The sequence below is a fragment of the Pituophis catenifer genome, unplaced genomic scaffold (assembly GCF_029215685.1).
Source record: "Pituophis catenifer annectens isolate HBS135680 unplaced genomic scaffold, rPitCat1.0.hap2 SCAF_5, whole genome shotgun sequence".
Lineage (NCBI taxonomy): Eukaryota > Metazoa > Chordata > Lepidosauria > Squamata > Colubridae > Pituophis > Pituophis catenifer.
The window spans coordinates 16,311,158-16,327,574 of NW_027256885.1; the positions used below are offsets into that span (position 1 = coordinate 16,311,158).

At 47.8% G+C, this 16,417-nt stretch overlaps 1 protein-coding gene across 1 annotated transcript; it reads right to left on the reverse strand.

The window, feature by feature from the left end:
- Positions 1 to 1,039: 1,039 nt before the first annotated feature.
- On the reverse strand, positions 1,040 to 15,455 carry LOC139317465 (tigger transposable element-derived protein 1-like). The gene is made up of 7 exons (XM_070944531.1): positions 15,153 to 15,455; positions 11,760 to 11,886; positions 10,517 to 10,630; positions 9,608 to 9,721; positions 8,465 to 8,578; positions 7,257 to 7,355; positions 1,040 to 4,511 (listed from the first exon to the last, which is right to left on the reverse strand). The coding sequence occupies exons 1-7, from the start codon at positions 15,453 to 15,455 to the stop codon at positions 3,019 to 3,021; spliced, it is 2,364 nt and encodes a 787-aa protein (XP_070800632.1). The 3' UTR covers positions 1,040 to 3,018.
- Positions 15,456 to 16,417: the final 962 nt, after the last annotated feature.

The window sequence follows — 16,417 nt, forward strand, 5'->3', positions numbered from 1 at the left end:
AAGAGGCGTGCGTGACTGCGTGTCACAGCTGAATGCTATCCAGCCGGTAATAAGGGAAGGGTGGAGCAAATGTATAAAGGGCGCTAGATAGCAGCTGTTCGTAGCGCCAACTTTAAACTGCTATAGTGCTCAGCGTTGTTCCGGAGTTCCTGCTAAGCATTAAACCAACTTCACTGAGAACTCTGCATGTGTTCCGTTGTTTTCTTGCTACCTGCGAATCACCCGGGAGAAGGAGCTGAGACAAGGCCCACATCAATCGCCAAGGGGGGACTGCCTCAGCAGGGTGACAGTGGACCACTCACAGTGGCGTCTGCATCCCTCCCTGTTCCAGGAGCTGACAGTCTGTTACGGGAAACCGGTTATGGATCTGTTTGCTACTCTGGAAAACACACACCTGCCGAGGTTTTTCAGCAGGTTCAGAGCACGGGGGGCGGAAGGAACAGATGTCCTGAGATGCCAGTGGCCTCGGGGTCTTTTATACGCCTTTCCCCCTCTTGCTTTGATCCCGGCAGTCATCAGGAAAGTTTTCACGGTAAAGGCGGAGGTGATCTTGTTAGCCCTCTATTGGCCCAGGAGACCATGGTTTGCAGACCTGGTCCACCTGTCCGTAAGCCCTCCATGGAGAATACCTTGGGAGAGATTGCACCTCAGCCAAGGGGACCTGGTCCATCTGGAGCCTCAGTGGCTCCAGCTGACCGCCTGGCAGTTGAGTGGCAGTCCCTGAGGAGGGAGAATTTCTTACCCAGAGTCATTCAAACCATCCAGGCTTCTAGACGACAATCCACAGATAGGATATATAATTCAACCTGGAGGGCATTTTGCGCCTGGTGCTCTAGAGCTGGGGCGGATCCCACGGGGGTTTCAATGGCACAGGTCCTGGAGTTCCTCCAGGAGGGACTTGACAAGGGATTAGCACTCAACACCATCCGAAGACAGGTAGCTGCGCTGTCTTTAGTCCTTTCTTTTAAAAAAAAAGTTTTTTATTTTGAAAACATTAAAAACAAGAAACATACATTTATATACATATCACTTTTCCCTACAGCTACTTTGAAGTGATCCTTTCTTACTATTTACATCTATTCACATCTATTTTAACTTTATCTTATTCAACAATTATTTTCCACCATTCTTTCTTTCGTCTGAATTGTACCTTGATCTTCAACATTTTTTCTCCCCCCCTTCTTTATTCCTTTCTCATTTTTCCTATTCTCCAACCATTCATACCACCGACACCACACTTTGTAATATTCTGTATCCTCTTTCTCCTTGATTTCTTTTGTTAATTTGTCCATCTCTGCGCACTCTTAAGATTTTCCTAATTAAATCTTCTTCTGATGGTAAGTTTTCCTTCTTCCAATTTTGCGCATAGACTATGCGGGCTGCTGTCAGTATATGTAATATTAAATAATATATTTCTTTAGTATAGTTTTCTATGGAAATCCCTAGTAGAAACTGCTCAGGTTCTCCCTTTATTGAATTCTGAATTATTTCCTCTATCCACTTTTTAACTTTCGCCCAGAATTTCTTTGCCACTGGGCAGGTCCACCAGAGATGATAGTATGTTCCATAGTTACTCTTACATTTCCAGCATTTCGGTGAATTACTAGGGAACATTTTTGCTATTCTAGCGAAAATGTCTTCAGTCCTTTCATGCGGGAGTTTGGAGTCACTTGCCAAACATCCCACGGTGCGCAGGTTCCTCAGGGGCACTTCCAACCTACGCCCGCCTGTGGTTCACAGGTATCCCACCTGGGATCTGACTAAGGTTTTGCAGGCACTTACAGAGAGTCACTTTGAGCCCTTAAGATCAGTCAGTCTACAGTTCCTTTCACTTAAGGTGGCCTTTTTAGTCGCAATTACATCAGCCCGAAGGATTTCGGAGCTGGCGGCTCTCTCTGTAAGACAGGACCTCTGCATATTTCACCCGGACAGGGTAGTCTTTGGACCCTTCCTTCATTCCTAAAGTCAATTCATGGTTCCATACGGCTCAGGAGTTGGTATTACCCAATTTCTGCCCTGACCCAAGACATGCCCTTGAGCAGAGATGGCATAAATTGGATGTGAGAAGGTCCCTTCGTATCTACATCAAACGCACGTCATCTTTCTGGAAGACGGAGTCTTTATCTCATTTCAACCATCTACACTGGGACACAGGGTCACTCCTTCGATGGTGGGTCGTTGGATTAGAGCTTGCATTGCTAAAGCATACGCGGTGCAACAACTGCCAACCCCGACATATAACAGCGCATTCCACGAGGAGCACGGCAACGACTGCGGCGTGGGCAACACAGGCCTCTATTGAGGTGTGTCGGGCAGCTACCTGGTCCTCCCCATCTCCATTTATTCGGCACTATAAATTAGACTCTTTTGCCTTGGCGGAGGCAGCGTTTGGGAGGCGTGTCCTCCAGAGAGTTCATAGTGTCGGGGGGGACTTGGGACCAGCCTACTCCCACCCATAGGGGACAGGCAGGCTTTGGTATGTCCCATTCCTGGATGCTCTCGTACAGCTCTAGGGAGAATGGGCATTGGTCCTACCTGAACGCCATTTCTAGTAGAGCTGGAAGAGAGCATCCAGCCCCACCCTTATTAATGTCTAGTCCGCAGTCCGGGAGGGGCTTCTGTTTTACAGGTCACAAGTCTTTCATTGCTTGCCTTTGCCGAACTGGGAATCACCAGACAAGGAGGGATTGACCAGAGATGCAAATAAGATCACATGCTCAGTCTACATGCAGAAGATAGAGCTACTACCCATTCCTGGATGCTCTCTTCCAGCTCTACTAGAAATGGCGTTCAGGTAGGACCAACGCCCATTTCGATCCATACTACCTAATTTTTGTAACGTTTCATTAACATGAGAAAACACTGGTCAATATTTTCACATGAACTTCCTGGTCTCCCAATGTAACTTTCCAAAATGTTCTACATTTGGATCCATACTTCCTAATTTTCGTAACATTTTGTTAATGTCTGAGAAAAACACCAATCGATATTTTCACATTGAACTTCCTGAACTTAAGTCTAGAATTTTATTTCTTCTTCCTCCTCTGCAATGCCTTGGGCCTCCAATTCTTCTTTCAGCTCTATCAATTCTTCATTGGAAAGCTCTCCCTCAGGGTAGGCGATCCATTTTTTCACATCTTCCGCATCCACCTCTAAACTGAGTGCTCGGGTGAGTGTCAAAATGTTGTGACTGATTTCATCCAAATCTTCGTTTGGGTCAAAGCCTTCAAAATTATGGACGAGGAGAGCAAAGCGTTTTAAGCATCGTTCCCAAATCCCTTGCATGCATTTCATGCTGACGTCCTTCCAGGCTGTTGCGATATTTTCGATGCAGTGGCTGATATCGTACGCTTTCCAAAACTCGTGCAAGGTCACCCCATTGTCCCCTGTTGCGGCAACGGCTGTGGCCAGCGTGGCCCGTAAATAGCACGCTTTGAAGGTTGACACAGCTCCCTGATCCATGGGCTGTAGGAAAGGGCTGGTGTTTTTTGGTAGAAAAACGACCTTCACGTCTGGATGGACATTGTCCAGGTGCGGGGGATATCCAGGGGCGTTATTGAGGAGCAGAAGAATTCTAAAAGGGATTCTGTTTTGAAAACAATATTCCTGCACTTGGGGTATGAAACAATTCACAAACCAATCCTCAAAGACGACTTGGGTCATCCAAGCCTTCTGATCAGATTGATAATAAACGGGCAGGGTCTGCTGGCCAATATTTTCGCACACGGGGGAATCCTCCAATTTGTGGATCAGAAACGGCTTCAGCTTGAATCCGGTGACGTTTCCACCCAACAGCAAAGTGATCCTGTCCTTAAAGGCTTTGTATCCAGGCATAGCTTGGGCTTCTTGGTGAAGGTAGGTCTGTTTGAGCATTTTTTTCCAAAATAACCTGGTTTTGTCCACGTTGAATATCTGTTCGGGCAAATAGCTCCCTTCTGCTATGAGATCGTCGAAGTCATCCAGGAAGCGTTGGTCTATTTCGTCGGCACCCGCAGCTTCACCTAGTGGGTGCGCAGTGTGATAATTAAACCTTCGCTGGAAGCGCATGAACCAACCGCGGCTGGCCGTGAACATTTCAGTGCACTCCTCGCCCGCTCGTTCCTTCAGGGTCGCAAAAATGCTGCGGGCCTTGGCCTGAATGAGAGGGAGGCTGATGGGAATCCTTTTCTGGATCTGATCCTCGATCCAAAGCATCAGGAGTTTCTCCGTTTCGTGGATGAGGCCTTTGCGTTGCCTGGTGATAATGGCTTTTGTCCCCTGGGATCCTTTCATGGCCTCCCTGATCCGTTCCTTGTTCTTCAAAATGGTGGAGATGGTGGAATGGGCCAGGCCTTCTTCTTGAGCGATGATGTTCACCTTCTTCCCGGCATCGTAGGCTTTGATGATCTTCATCTTCAAATTCAGACTGATGGCCTTCCTGTGCTTCTTGCTGCGCTCTTCGGATGAACCGTGGCCCTTTCTCTTCCCCTTTGAGGACATGGCAAGTGAAAACAAGAGCCCGTTGCAAAATACTGTAGACAGAGAGAGAGAGAAATGAGAGATCATTAAAAAAAAGTTTAATTGTTTGAGAACAATTTAACTTCAGGTGGGAGAAGCGTAAAAATATATTTTCCTTGTTTGGTAACAATTTCACTCCCTGGATCAAAGCATGTAAATCAGGTGTCCAACCGTGGCAACTTTTAAGACCTGTGGATTTCAACTCCCAGAATTCTCCAGACAACAAATACATGGCTCAGGGGTCGGCAACCCACGGCTCCAGAGCCGCATGCGGCTCTTTGGGCCCTCTGCCACAGCTCCCTGTCCCATCACTGGTTGGCCCCATCCCTCGCCCCTCTTATTTCTTTTTTTGACTCCAGCCCGAAGCGGCAGGAAGCGAAGGCTGCCTTACGTGCAAATGTGGTGCGAAGGCATGTACAGGGCAGCTTCGCTCCTGCACTCTCCTCACCCCGAGCCGGGAGCGTGAGCACGTGCGGGGAGACCCTCAAGCGAGTGCCAAAGTGCAGCAAAGGCACGTGCGGGGTGGGCAGCCACTCACTTAGGAGGGTCTTAACAGGACGTGGCTTCTGTCCTGCACTAATGATCTGGCCATTGCCGGATCTCCTCCTCCCACTCTCGTGACGCCCTGGCTGTGGCTGAGCCGGGAGCGTGCACACACACGGGGAGAGCCTCAAGGAAGCGTTGAAGCTCAGGAAAGGTGCGTGCGGGGCGGGCAACGGCTCGCTTAAGGAGGGTCTCCCCACGCGTGCGCATGCTCCCGGCTCAGCCACAGCTAGCCAGGGCGTCACGAGAGTGGGAGGAGGAGAGTGCAGCCACATTTGCACGTAAGGCAGCCTTCGCTTCCTGCCGCTTCGGGATGGAGTTCGCACCCTCCGCACTCGGCTGAAGAGCTGCTGGGGGTGGGGGATGAAACAGCAAGGCGATGGCCGGAGCATTAGTGCAGGAGAGAAACCGTGTCCTGTTAAGACCTTCCTAAGCGAGAGGCCGCCCACCCTGCGTGCGCCTTTGCTGCTCTTTGGCGCTCGCTTGGGGAGGGTCTCCCTGTGCGTGTGCATGCTTCTGGCTTGCCAGGGCATCACGAGAGGAGGGGGGAGGAGGACGGTCACCCGAACGGAGGGGGGAGAGACACACACACACACACACAGAGAGGGGGGGAGAGAGACACATAGGGACACATAGTGATACATAGAGAGGGGTGAGAGAGGGGAAGAGGGAGATACAGAGGGAGAGAGACATGGGGGAGAGGGGGAGATAGGGAGAGAGACAGAATTGTTTTGTGGGTGGGTAGGCATGGCTAGGGAGTCATGTAACTGGGTGGGAGTGAGTGACATCGAGTTGGTCACGCCCACCCAGGTTTTGTGGCTCTGGTGTGGTTTTTTTTTTGTGGGAAACGGGTCCAAGTGGCTCTTTCAGTGTTTAAGGTTGCCGACCCCTGAGCATGATGGCTTGCATGGTTAGGACGCTAGGTTGGAGACCCGGTGCTGTTCTAAGACGGGGTGAGCTCCCATCCTTTACTCCAGCTCCTGTTGGCAACATGAAAGGAGCACTGAACTGAGCGTTCCCCAGGGAACGGTGAAGTCACCAATTGTCAACACGGAAGCCCCTCTGTGCTGCTAACACTAGTGTTATCTTAAATTAGCTTAAATTATCATATTATGCAATGATTCCGCTTGCTTGGATAGTCCATAAGGGTGGGAAATGCAGAAGAAAAGAAAAGAGGACGACAACCAATACAAGAGCCTGTAGTACAGTGGACTAAAGCACTGTTATTAACATCTGCTGCTTGCAATTATTGCAAGTTCAAATCTCACCAGGCTCAAGGTTGACTCAGCCTTCCATCCTTTCAAAGGTAGGTGAAATGAGGACCCAGATTGTGGGGGCAATAAGCTGACTTTGTATAAATATACAAAAGTATGAAGGCTATTGCTTAACGCATTGTAAGCCACCCAGAGTCTCCGGAGAAGGGCGGCATATAAATTAAAAGCAAAAAAAAAAAAAAAGGTGAATGGACTCAGTTAAAAGCAGTCATAGTTCCATTACTGGAAGAGTTGAAGGGCCAATTTATTCATTAACGGTCATTAATAATGACAATTATTAACGGCCAACACTACCTTGATGGCACACAATCAAGTAATCAAATCAAGGAAAAAGTGATTCCTCCTAAGCACAATGGTTTGTCAAGTTGCCACTGTGCATTGTACAGGTAATCCTCAACTTACAATCATTTGTTTAGTGACCATTTGAAGTTACAACGGCACTAGAAAAAAAAGTGACTTATGACTGTTTTTCAAACTTACGAGTGTCGCAGCACCCTGTGGTCACATGATCAAAATTCAATAATTGGCATGTATTTATGACAGTTGCAGCGTCCCGGGGTCAAGTGATCGCCTCTGGCGACCTACTGACAAGCAAAAGGGGAAGCCAGATTCACTTAACAACTCTATTACCAATTTAACAACTGCAGTGATTCACAAAAACTGTGGGGAAAGGGCGTAAAAAGGGGCAAAACTCCCTTAAGTGTGAGCAATGGAAATGTTGGACTCATATTGCGGTCGTAATTTAAGGACGACCTGAAGCAGATCCTGCCCTCCCCAAACTCTGCTCCCTGACATTCTTGACCAGGAGTTGTGGTTTCCTAGCCTACTTTATACGATGGCAAGGTGGGATTATTTTTGGTTAATTCAGTGGGAAGGCCACATCTCAACAAATAAACTCCCTTTTGAACGTGACATCAGAAGAACCCAAAATTCTCCTCTTACCAGAGCTAGGGCCTTCCCCAAAGAACAACGGATCCTGAGCACACTGGTCTTCCTGAAGTCCACAGAGATGTTCTTCAGAAATGGTAATGGTCTGATATTCTGTCAAGAAAAAAGAAAGGAAAGTAAAGAAAGAAAGGAAAGGAGAAAGGGGAAAGAAAGAGAGAGAGAGAGAGAGAGAGAGGAAGAAAGAAAAGAAAGAAGAAAGGAAGAAAGAAAGAAAAAAGAAGAGAGACAGACAGACAGACAGAAAGAAAAAGAAAAAAGGGAAGGAAAAAGTGAGAAAGAAGGGAGGGAGGGAAAGAAGGAAAAGTAAAGAAAAAGAAAGCGAAGGAAGGAAGGAAGTAGAGAGGAAAAAAGAAAGGAAAGAAAGAGAAAAGGAAGGAAAGAAAAAGAGGGAGGGAAGGAAAGAAAGAAAGAAAAAGGGAGGGAAGGAAAGGAAGGAAGGAAGGAAGGAAGGAAGGAAGGAAGGACGGAAGGAAGGAAGGTCTCTCCAATTTATTCTCTTGAAATGCACACTATCTGAAAAACTAACACCCATGGAGATTGAGGATTGTTGAGAGGTTGACCCAAACATACAATGAGGACAGGAAGAGGTATGGGGATCTTAGATCAGCTTAATATAATGATTGTGGGGTCCTTGGTGCTCTCTGAGCTTCATAGTTTTCTTGCGGACATTTCACAAACCAACATTTCATGACCCCACGTAACATCATCAGTGGGAGAAAGGAGAGGTATTTCCTCTCTAACCTCACTCCTTTCTAGCACTGATGATGTTCTCTAGTTGGGTCATGAAACATCTGCAAACAGACAACCAAGCTCAGAGAGCACCAAGGACCACCCAGCCCTCCTCCTCTTCCCTTTCTCCTCTTCCGCAAACCCCACTACCTACAGCATTGATGATGTTGTCTAGTTGGGTCATAAAACGTCTGCAAGAAAACCACCAAGTTCAGAGAGCACCAAGGACCCCACCGTTCAACCCATAGTTTCAAATATTATTCTACTGATAACAACAAAGATCAAAATGAAGAAATATCTAGCTACCACAGCCTAGTAGGACTTCAAACATATAAAATGAGTTAAAAAGAGGACCCAGATTGTTGGGGGCAATATGTGGACTCTGTAAACCGCTTAGAGAGGGTTGCAAAGCACTGTGAAGCGGTATATAAGTCTAAGTGCTATATAGCTCTCAACAGAAAGTGGTAACTTACCCTCACTAGGATTGTATTGCATGTGCTCTCTGTGGCATTCCCCGGGGCCCAAGCACACCTCCTCCATCTCCTCTTTAATCCCTGAGGGTATGTCTATATACTCCACTGAAGAACCTGGACACAGAAGAGAGGAAAACAGGGCCGTTGCTCTTCTCTAACATCAAGGAATCTCATGGACTGGAAGAGGTGTGCAGAAACAGAACTGAGGAGGCAGGACAGAAGGACGGTCCCTGCGGCCTTAAGGGTCGAAGAGGAGATGGTTGGGAACAAGGTGAGATGAACTGAAAGTTGGTGAGTCAGAGCTGAAGAAGGGCCCACTGAAACCAACCTGAAGTATTTGGTCTAGGACAGGGGTGTCAAACTGGCAGCCCCGCGGGCCAGATATGTCACACGCAGGCCAGGCCCGCCGCAGCTCCATGAATGGGAAAAACGTCGCAAAACAGCAACGTGACGCCACGGGTTTGACACCTGTAGTCTAGGAGATCGTGGAAAGGTATCAAGGGATAGTGGTAAAGAGAAACTTTGATAGAAAATAGGATCATAGCTACCACAAGGAATCAAGAACGAAATAATGAGGTTTAAATTAATGTTGAACTAGAATTCCTAGCAGATAGGAGCCAGTTTGGTTAGTTGTTAAGGTGCTGTCCCTAACATCAGGAGACAATGAGTTCTAGTCCCGCCTCAGGCAGTCCCCCCTCACCAGAAAGCAAACCTGGTGCCAATCACCAGGTGATTATGAATTCTAATCCTGCCCCAGGCATGAAAGCCAGCTGGGTGACTTTGGGCCAGTCCCTCTCTCCTAGCCCAACCCACCTCACAGGGTCATTGTGGGAAAAATAGGAAGGGGAAGGAACATTAGAGATGTTCCCCACCTTGAGTTACTTATAAAGTAATCAAGGCGGGATAAAAATCTAATAACAAATAAGCAGTAAGGAGTCAGATTCATCAATACAAGCTTCCATTTCTGTCCAGAATATGTCATTCCGGCACGGTCCAAAGGGAAACAAGATTCTGGGATGCTCATCTCCTGGGTCAATGAATTTTGGGTCAATGAGGAAGACTGCCCTTATGGGGAAAAAAAGCATGATCAAAGGCTCCCTTCTTTCTAAGCCAAACCACAATTCCAGGACACTGGCTATTCACCCTTGTGCAGTCCAGCACTCATCTCCTCAGGAGGCCTGGCGTTGCCACTGCCTTCAGGTCCTTCTACTTCTTCTTTCAGCCACAAAGAAACATCAACTGGAGCAACGGGGGACTCTGAATGGAGGAGAGAGGAAAGGTTGCCGTAAGCCCCAAGGTCAAAACCCCGGGGTCTGAAGGTGACCGACCCTTGAAAAGTATCCAGGTTCAAAATGGGGTGGTTGACCTGGTTTTGGAGAAGCCGAGATTTGCAAACAGGTCAGCTGTCTTATCGGTTGCCGATTTGCTTCAGCGTCCAATTCACGGTGCCGGTTGTCAAAGCACTATCATCTTTTAATGACCCCATAATCCCTTGCAGGGTGGAGTCTGGGCAACTAAATGGAGCTGAGTGTTTGCTGGCCGGATGCCCTTCCTGTGACCAATGCGGAGCTATATTCAGCAGATATATTCCCATTGTGCCAGAGAAATATCTGCCTCTACCTAGGATCGAACTCACAGCCTCCTGATTGTGAGGCGAGAGCTCCATCTCTAGGCCAGTGCACCACTTGTCAAAGCCCTATATGGGCTGGTTATTTGAAGGACCAAGAGCACCAAGGACCCCACAGTCCTCCTCCTCCTCTTCTTTCTCCACTTCACAACTCCCCCTCCTTTTGGCACTGATGCTGTTCCCTAGTTGGGTCATGAAACATCTGCAAGAAAACCACCCAGGTCAGAGAGCACCAAGGACCCCACACTCCTCCTCCTCCTCCCTTCTTTTTCTCCTCCGCTCCGCAAACCCCCACTCCCTTCTAACAATGATGATGCTACCTAGTTGGGTCAGGAAACGTCTGCAAGAAAACCACCCGGTTTTATGAAAAAAAGGATTAAAAAAAGAAAAACAAAGCTGTATATTTCAAGAAACAGTGTATTTACCTGTGCCAGGGTGTGCCGGTGTGTTATTTTCAGGCATGGTTTCAATGTTTGTATCACACAAGGAGTCTCCTTGTTCAATCCGGGTCAGGATCTCGGGCTTGGCAATCACGTAATCTATCCAGACGACAAATGAAAATACAGTTCTATTAACTGCATACAAAATTTTTTGGGGAAAAACAAAATAAGTGGAAAAGATAACACCGTCACTAGAAATGGGGCGACGTCCATCCGGCAAAGTCTTGCCCAAAACAGTACAAGTCCTCAATTTATAACAGTTCGTTTAGTGACCGTTCAAAGTTACAACAGCACCGGAAAAAAGGACAGAGGGCTGTTTTTCACACTTATGACCGTCACAGCATCCCCATGGTCATGCGATCAAAATTCAGATGCTAAACAACTGGTTCGTATTTATGACCGTCACAGCATATCGGGCTCACGTGATCCCCTTTTGCGACCTTCCAACAAGCAAAGTCAAGGGGGAAGCCAGATTCACTTAACGACCATGTCACTGAGTTAACAACTGCAGGGATTCACTTAACAAATGGGGCAAGACAGGTCGTAAAAATGGGACAAAACCCATTTCACAACTGTCTCACTTAGCAACAGAAATCCTGGGGTTCAATTGGGGTCGTAAGTCAAGAACTACCTGGACTGTGATTGTTTCAAGTTATTCCATGTTGAAATGACGTTTTTCTACCCAGAGTTTAAAGAAATTGGGGTGGCCTAACATTTATTCAGGGACACTGTGACCATCCACAAATAGGAACCAGTTGCCAAGCGTCCAAATTTTGATCAGGTGACCATGGGGATGCTGCGGCAGTCATAAATTAAAAACCAGCCCTAAATCCCTTTTTTCAGTGCCTTGTAAATTCGAACAGTCACTAAACGAACTGTTGTAGAGTGGTGCGGTGGCTTAGAGGTGGAGCTTGTCAGTGAATAAGAGGTCATGAATTGGAAGACATGGCAACAAGTCAGCCAATGGGGACTGTTTGGTGACTCAGACAGTTTGGAGCCTGGGCGTGGCTTAGCTTGACTGTTATGTATAAAAGAGTTGGTTTGTCCTTGCATTATTGCTTCTGTGATTATTGATACTGTACTTCTGGATTCTGAGTTCTGGTTCTGGCTTCTGCTGTATGGTATTGTATATAAAAAAGTTTCTTATATAAATGAATACTGCAGAATTAGTGGATAAACAGTGGATAAACAATGGCTGGAAAGATGATGAATTATAACATATTCTCACCCATGGAAACCAACATCTCATAATTGCTTTTCATGACTGTCTTATACAGATCCTTCTGCAATTCATCCAGGTTGCCCCATTCTTGCTCGTTGAAATGAACAGAAAGGTCATCAAAAGTGACCGGAACCTGGAAATACAATAGCAGGGTTACAGTTTTGGTATTCTCTGGCCTCCAAATCCTGTATGTTTAACAGCAACTTGACAAATACTATAAATTGGAGTTAAATTGCATACTGGGGGAAAAACAGTATTTTATCATTAGCACACAAAAACCTACTAGCTTCCTCTAGATCGGGGTCTCTTGGCAACTTTAAGACTTGTGGACTGCAATTCCCAGAATTCCACAGCCAGCATGCTTTTAAGAGAGGTGGACTTCATCTCCCAGAATTCCCCAGTCAGCACGTTTCAAGAATGGTGGAATTCAACTCCCAGAATTTAATTTAAGAGATCACCAGCGTCTCCATATTTGCAGAATTCAGTCTGTACAGGTAGTTGTACAGGTACAATTTATGACAATTGAGTCCAAAATTCCTGTTGCTAAGCGAGACATGAGTTTTGTCCCATTTTACGACCTTTCTTGCCACAGTTGTTAAGTGAAACACTGCCTGTCGGGCTGGGAAATACTGGGAGTTGAAGTCCCCCAAAGTCTTAAAGTTGCCAAGTTCGGAGATCCCTGATAGAAATAAACGAATCTGATTGAAAAAGGAAGCTCGCAAAGGAAGTGTCAAAACCTCTCAAACTTGTCACTCATTCAAGCCTCCCCAAACCAATAATGTAGGACTCAGCCTGATGCTAAACCTGGTCAAGGCAGTCCCTGCTTTGACCCAACTAGGTAACATCATCAGTGCAAGGAGGGAATGGGGTATGTGAAGCAGAGAGGACAATGACAACTGTGGGTCTGTAGTGTTCATTGAACTTTGTTGTTGCCTTCCAGACTTTTCATGACCCAACTAGGTAACAGCAGCAGTGATAGAAGGGAGTGACGTTTGCAGACAGAAGGATGACGATGACGACCGTGAGTGGGGGTAGCCATATAAATGTTCTTAAGAGGTAGTCCTCACCAACAGTTTGTTTAGTGACCGTTCAAATGATACCACTGAAAAAAGTGACTTATGACCATTTTTCACACTTAACCATTGCAGTATCCCCATGGTCACAAGATTAAAAATCAGATGCTTGGCAGCTGACTCATATTTAGGATGGTTGCAGTGTCCCGGGTCATGTGATCCTCCTTTTCCCACTGTCAACCAGGAAGCCAGATTCAGTTCACAACCCTGTGACCAACTTAACAACTGCAGTGATTCATTTAACCACTGTGGCAAGAAAGGACGTAAAATGGCGCAAAATTCACTCAATAAATGTCTTGCTTTGCAACAGAAATGTTGGGTTCAATTGTGGTCCGAAGTCAAGGACTACATCTTCCAAGAATATCTGATCCTCATCCAAACCTGATCTAAACGTTCACGGCGTGTTTAACATTGAGAGCAACTGCACTGATCACCAAGCGCAGAAAAAACCAGGGACCCCATGGCCGCCTCCTCCTCCAGAAACACCCCTCTCCTTCTAGCACTGATGATGTTTCCTAGTTGGGTCATGAAACGTCTGCAAGAAAACCAGCCAGCTCAAAGAGCACCAAGGACAGCCCGGTCTTTTTCCTCCTTCCTCCCTCCCAGCAGTGATGCCATCACCGAGATAGGTCACGAGATGTCTGCAAGGAAACCAACAAGCTCAGAGACCCCCAAGAACCCCCCGTCTTTTTCCTCCTCCTCCTCTCCACCCTCCTCAACACAACCCATTCTCCCTTCTATCACTGATGATGTTACCTAGTTTGGTAATGAAACATCTGCAAGGAAACCACCAAATTCAAAGAGTACCAAGGACCCCACAGTCCTCCTCCTTCCTCCCATCCCTGATGCTGTCACCCAGCTGGGTCACAAGATGTTTGCCAGGAAACCACCCACCTCAGAGGACCACCCAAGGACCACCCCCAGTCATCCTCCTACTCTCCACCACCTCTCCACAAACCATTTCTCTTCTAGCACTGATGATGTTCCCTAGTTGGGTCATGAAACATCTGCAAGAAATCCACCAAACTGAGAGAGACCCCCAAGGACCCCTCCCCGGTCCTTCTCCTCCTCCTCCTCTCCACAAACCACCTTCCCTTCTAACACTGACAATATTACCTAGCTGGGTCCCAAGATGTCTGCCAGTAAACCAAAAAGCTGAAGGAGACCCCCAAGGACTCTCCCAGTCTTTTTTGCTCCTCCTCCCCCCTCCCTCCCATGCCCTGATGCTGTCACCTAGTTGGGTCCCAAGACGTCCGGCAGGAAACCACCACCACCCTCAGGGCAACCCTCCCAAGGACCCCCCACCCACCCACCCACCTGCCAGTCTCTCTGCGCCACAGCCAAGATAACCAGCCCCTCTCCTCCTTAAAGGAAATAAAGGTTATTCTTTTATAAATTGTAACAAATGTAATACCAAAGTGTGAGACTATCTGTCTGCTGTTTTCTGACTATGTAAAGTGACCATAAATGGTAATCAGTGGAGACAATGTATTATGACTTGCTAAGAGCTCCCCAGGAGACAGGAACTTAAGCCTTGGGCAAAAATCGCTATCAGGAGAAGGGAACGAGAAGGGAACATCGGCCCAAGGTGAAAATTACAAGTAAATATATTAGTGGATGGTCGGAAATTGTCAAGAAGACCCTTTAAAGTGTAAAACAACTTAAAGGATGACTTAAGAGAATAAGGGGGAGTTGGGAGGGCTTCTTAGGTGTGGCTGCATTGTGAAGGTGTATAAAATGTATAGCTTGAAAACTGCTTTTTGCGCTCTTTGAACTCAATCCATTTGGGAATGGTCTAAGAGGCCACACTTGCAACCACTTTTCTTGTTTTTTTTTATTTTCATGTTTTTCTCCAATAAATCTTTGATTTTGTTAACCAGACTTGTCTTGGAGTTCTGAGTATAATTTTTTTTTTTTAAATTTGATTTATATGCCGCCCTTCTCCAGAGACTCAGGGCGGCTTACAATGTGTTAAGCAATAGCCTTCATCCTTTTGTATATTTATACAAAGTCAGCTTATTGCCCCCACAATCTGGGTCCTCATTTCACCTACCTTTGAAAGGATGGCAGGCTGAGTCAACCTTGAGCCTGGTGAGATTCGAACTTACAGTAATTGCAGACAGCTGGTGTTAATCACAATGCTATCAGTCTGCTGAGCCACCAGGCCAAATTTTGGGAATTTTAAATCTCACATCCTGATCTCTTGGCCGATCATCCCCCCTCCCTCTGCCCCACAGCCAAGCCAGCTCCCCCATCTCTTGGCCCATCATCCCCCACAGCAAAACTAGCCCCCCCCATCTCTTGGCCCATCATCCCCCCTAACGACCTTGGGCGTCTCCCCCTGGCCGCCCGGCGGGAAGCGAAGGATCCAGAAGTTGCGGTTCCTCAGCAGGTTTTCCAGGTTCTCCAGCCGCCGTTGCAGCCGCCCGTATTCCTGAACCAGGCCGCCCAGGGCGGCCCATTTGCCTTCCAGCTGGCTGCCCAGCTCTGTTACCGTCCTCTGGCAACCGCCCAGCTTCTTCTCGGCCGAAGCCAAGCGCCCTTCCAGGCCCAACAGACGAAGGCCGGGGCCGTCCGACGCCTCCGGGACTTGCAAAGCGGCCCCGACCGGCCACAACAGCGCCTCCATCTCCCTCGCTCTGAGGTAAAAAGAAAGGAGGGGGGGAAACGACCGTCATGCCCCGCGACGGAGGACCTCCCGACGAGCCCCGCCCACCCTGCGGACGCTACGTCCACCCCCCCCCACCTGTCCCGCCGGCTCTGAGAGGAGGCGGGGAGCGAGAGCTGGGAGGAAGGCCTAGAGCGGCCGTCACGTTTGGGGGCGGTGGACCCCTGCCGGCGGGAGGAGCGAGGAGGCGCGCTCGCCCTCTCACGCACGCGCTCTTTTTCCCTCCCTCCGCGCTTTTTTTTTTGGGGGGGGGGGGGCGGGAAAACTGCCTGTGTCCGCCTCAGAAGGAGCGCGCAGGGACTGGTTGCGTCGGGCTGAGGGGAGAGTCCTGAGGGGAAGAGGAAAAAAAACCAAAAAGGTGGCTCTGATTTTCTCTTTCTCTCCCTCTTTCTGTTTCTCTCCCTTTCTCTCTCCCTTGTTTTCCCTCTTGCTCTCTTTCCGTCTCTTTCTTGCTCTTTCCCTTTCTCCCTCTTTCTTTCCCTTTCTCTCCGACTTTCCTTTTCTTTCCCTCTTGCTGTATCTTTCTTTTTTCCCTTTCCCCCTTTCGTTTCCATCCCTTTCTCTCTTGCTGTCTTTCCCTTTCTCCATCTCTCTCCCCCTTTCCCTCTTGCTCTATCTCTCCCTTTCTTTCCCTTTTTCTCCCTCTCCACCTTTCTCTCCCTTTTCCTCTTGCTTTCTATCTCTCCCTTTTGCTTTTTCCCTTTCCCTCTTGCTCTATCGCTTTCTCCCTTGCTGTTTTTCTTTCCCTTTCTCAGTCTCTCTCCCTTTTTCTCTCTTGCTGTTTCTATCTTTCCCTTTCTCTTTTTTCCTCTTTCTCTTCTCCCCCCGTCCCCCAGCCTTCTCTTCTCTGGCTTTTCTGATTGAGCGATGGGCATCTTGGGCTCATCTTGGCCTCTCCTCAGGCGCCGCCCACCCAGCTTCCA

Excerpts from the sequence above, each read along its gene's own strand:
- LOC139317465 (XM_070944531.1), bottom strand. The coding sequence starts at position 15,455 with ATGGAGGCGCTGTTGTGGCCGGTCGGGGCCGCTTTGCAAGTCCCGGAG. Across the intron at positions 7,356-8,464 it reads GCAATACAATCCTAGTGAGG|AATATCAGACCATTACCATT; the intron begins GTAAGTTACCAC and ends TTTTCTTGACAG. Across the intron at positions 4,512-7,256 it reads TGGGGAAGGCCCTAGCTCTG|TATTTTGCAACGGGCTCTTG; the intron begins GTAAGAGGAGAA and ends CTCTGTCTACAG.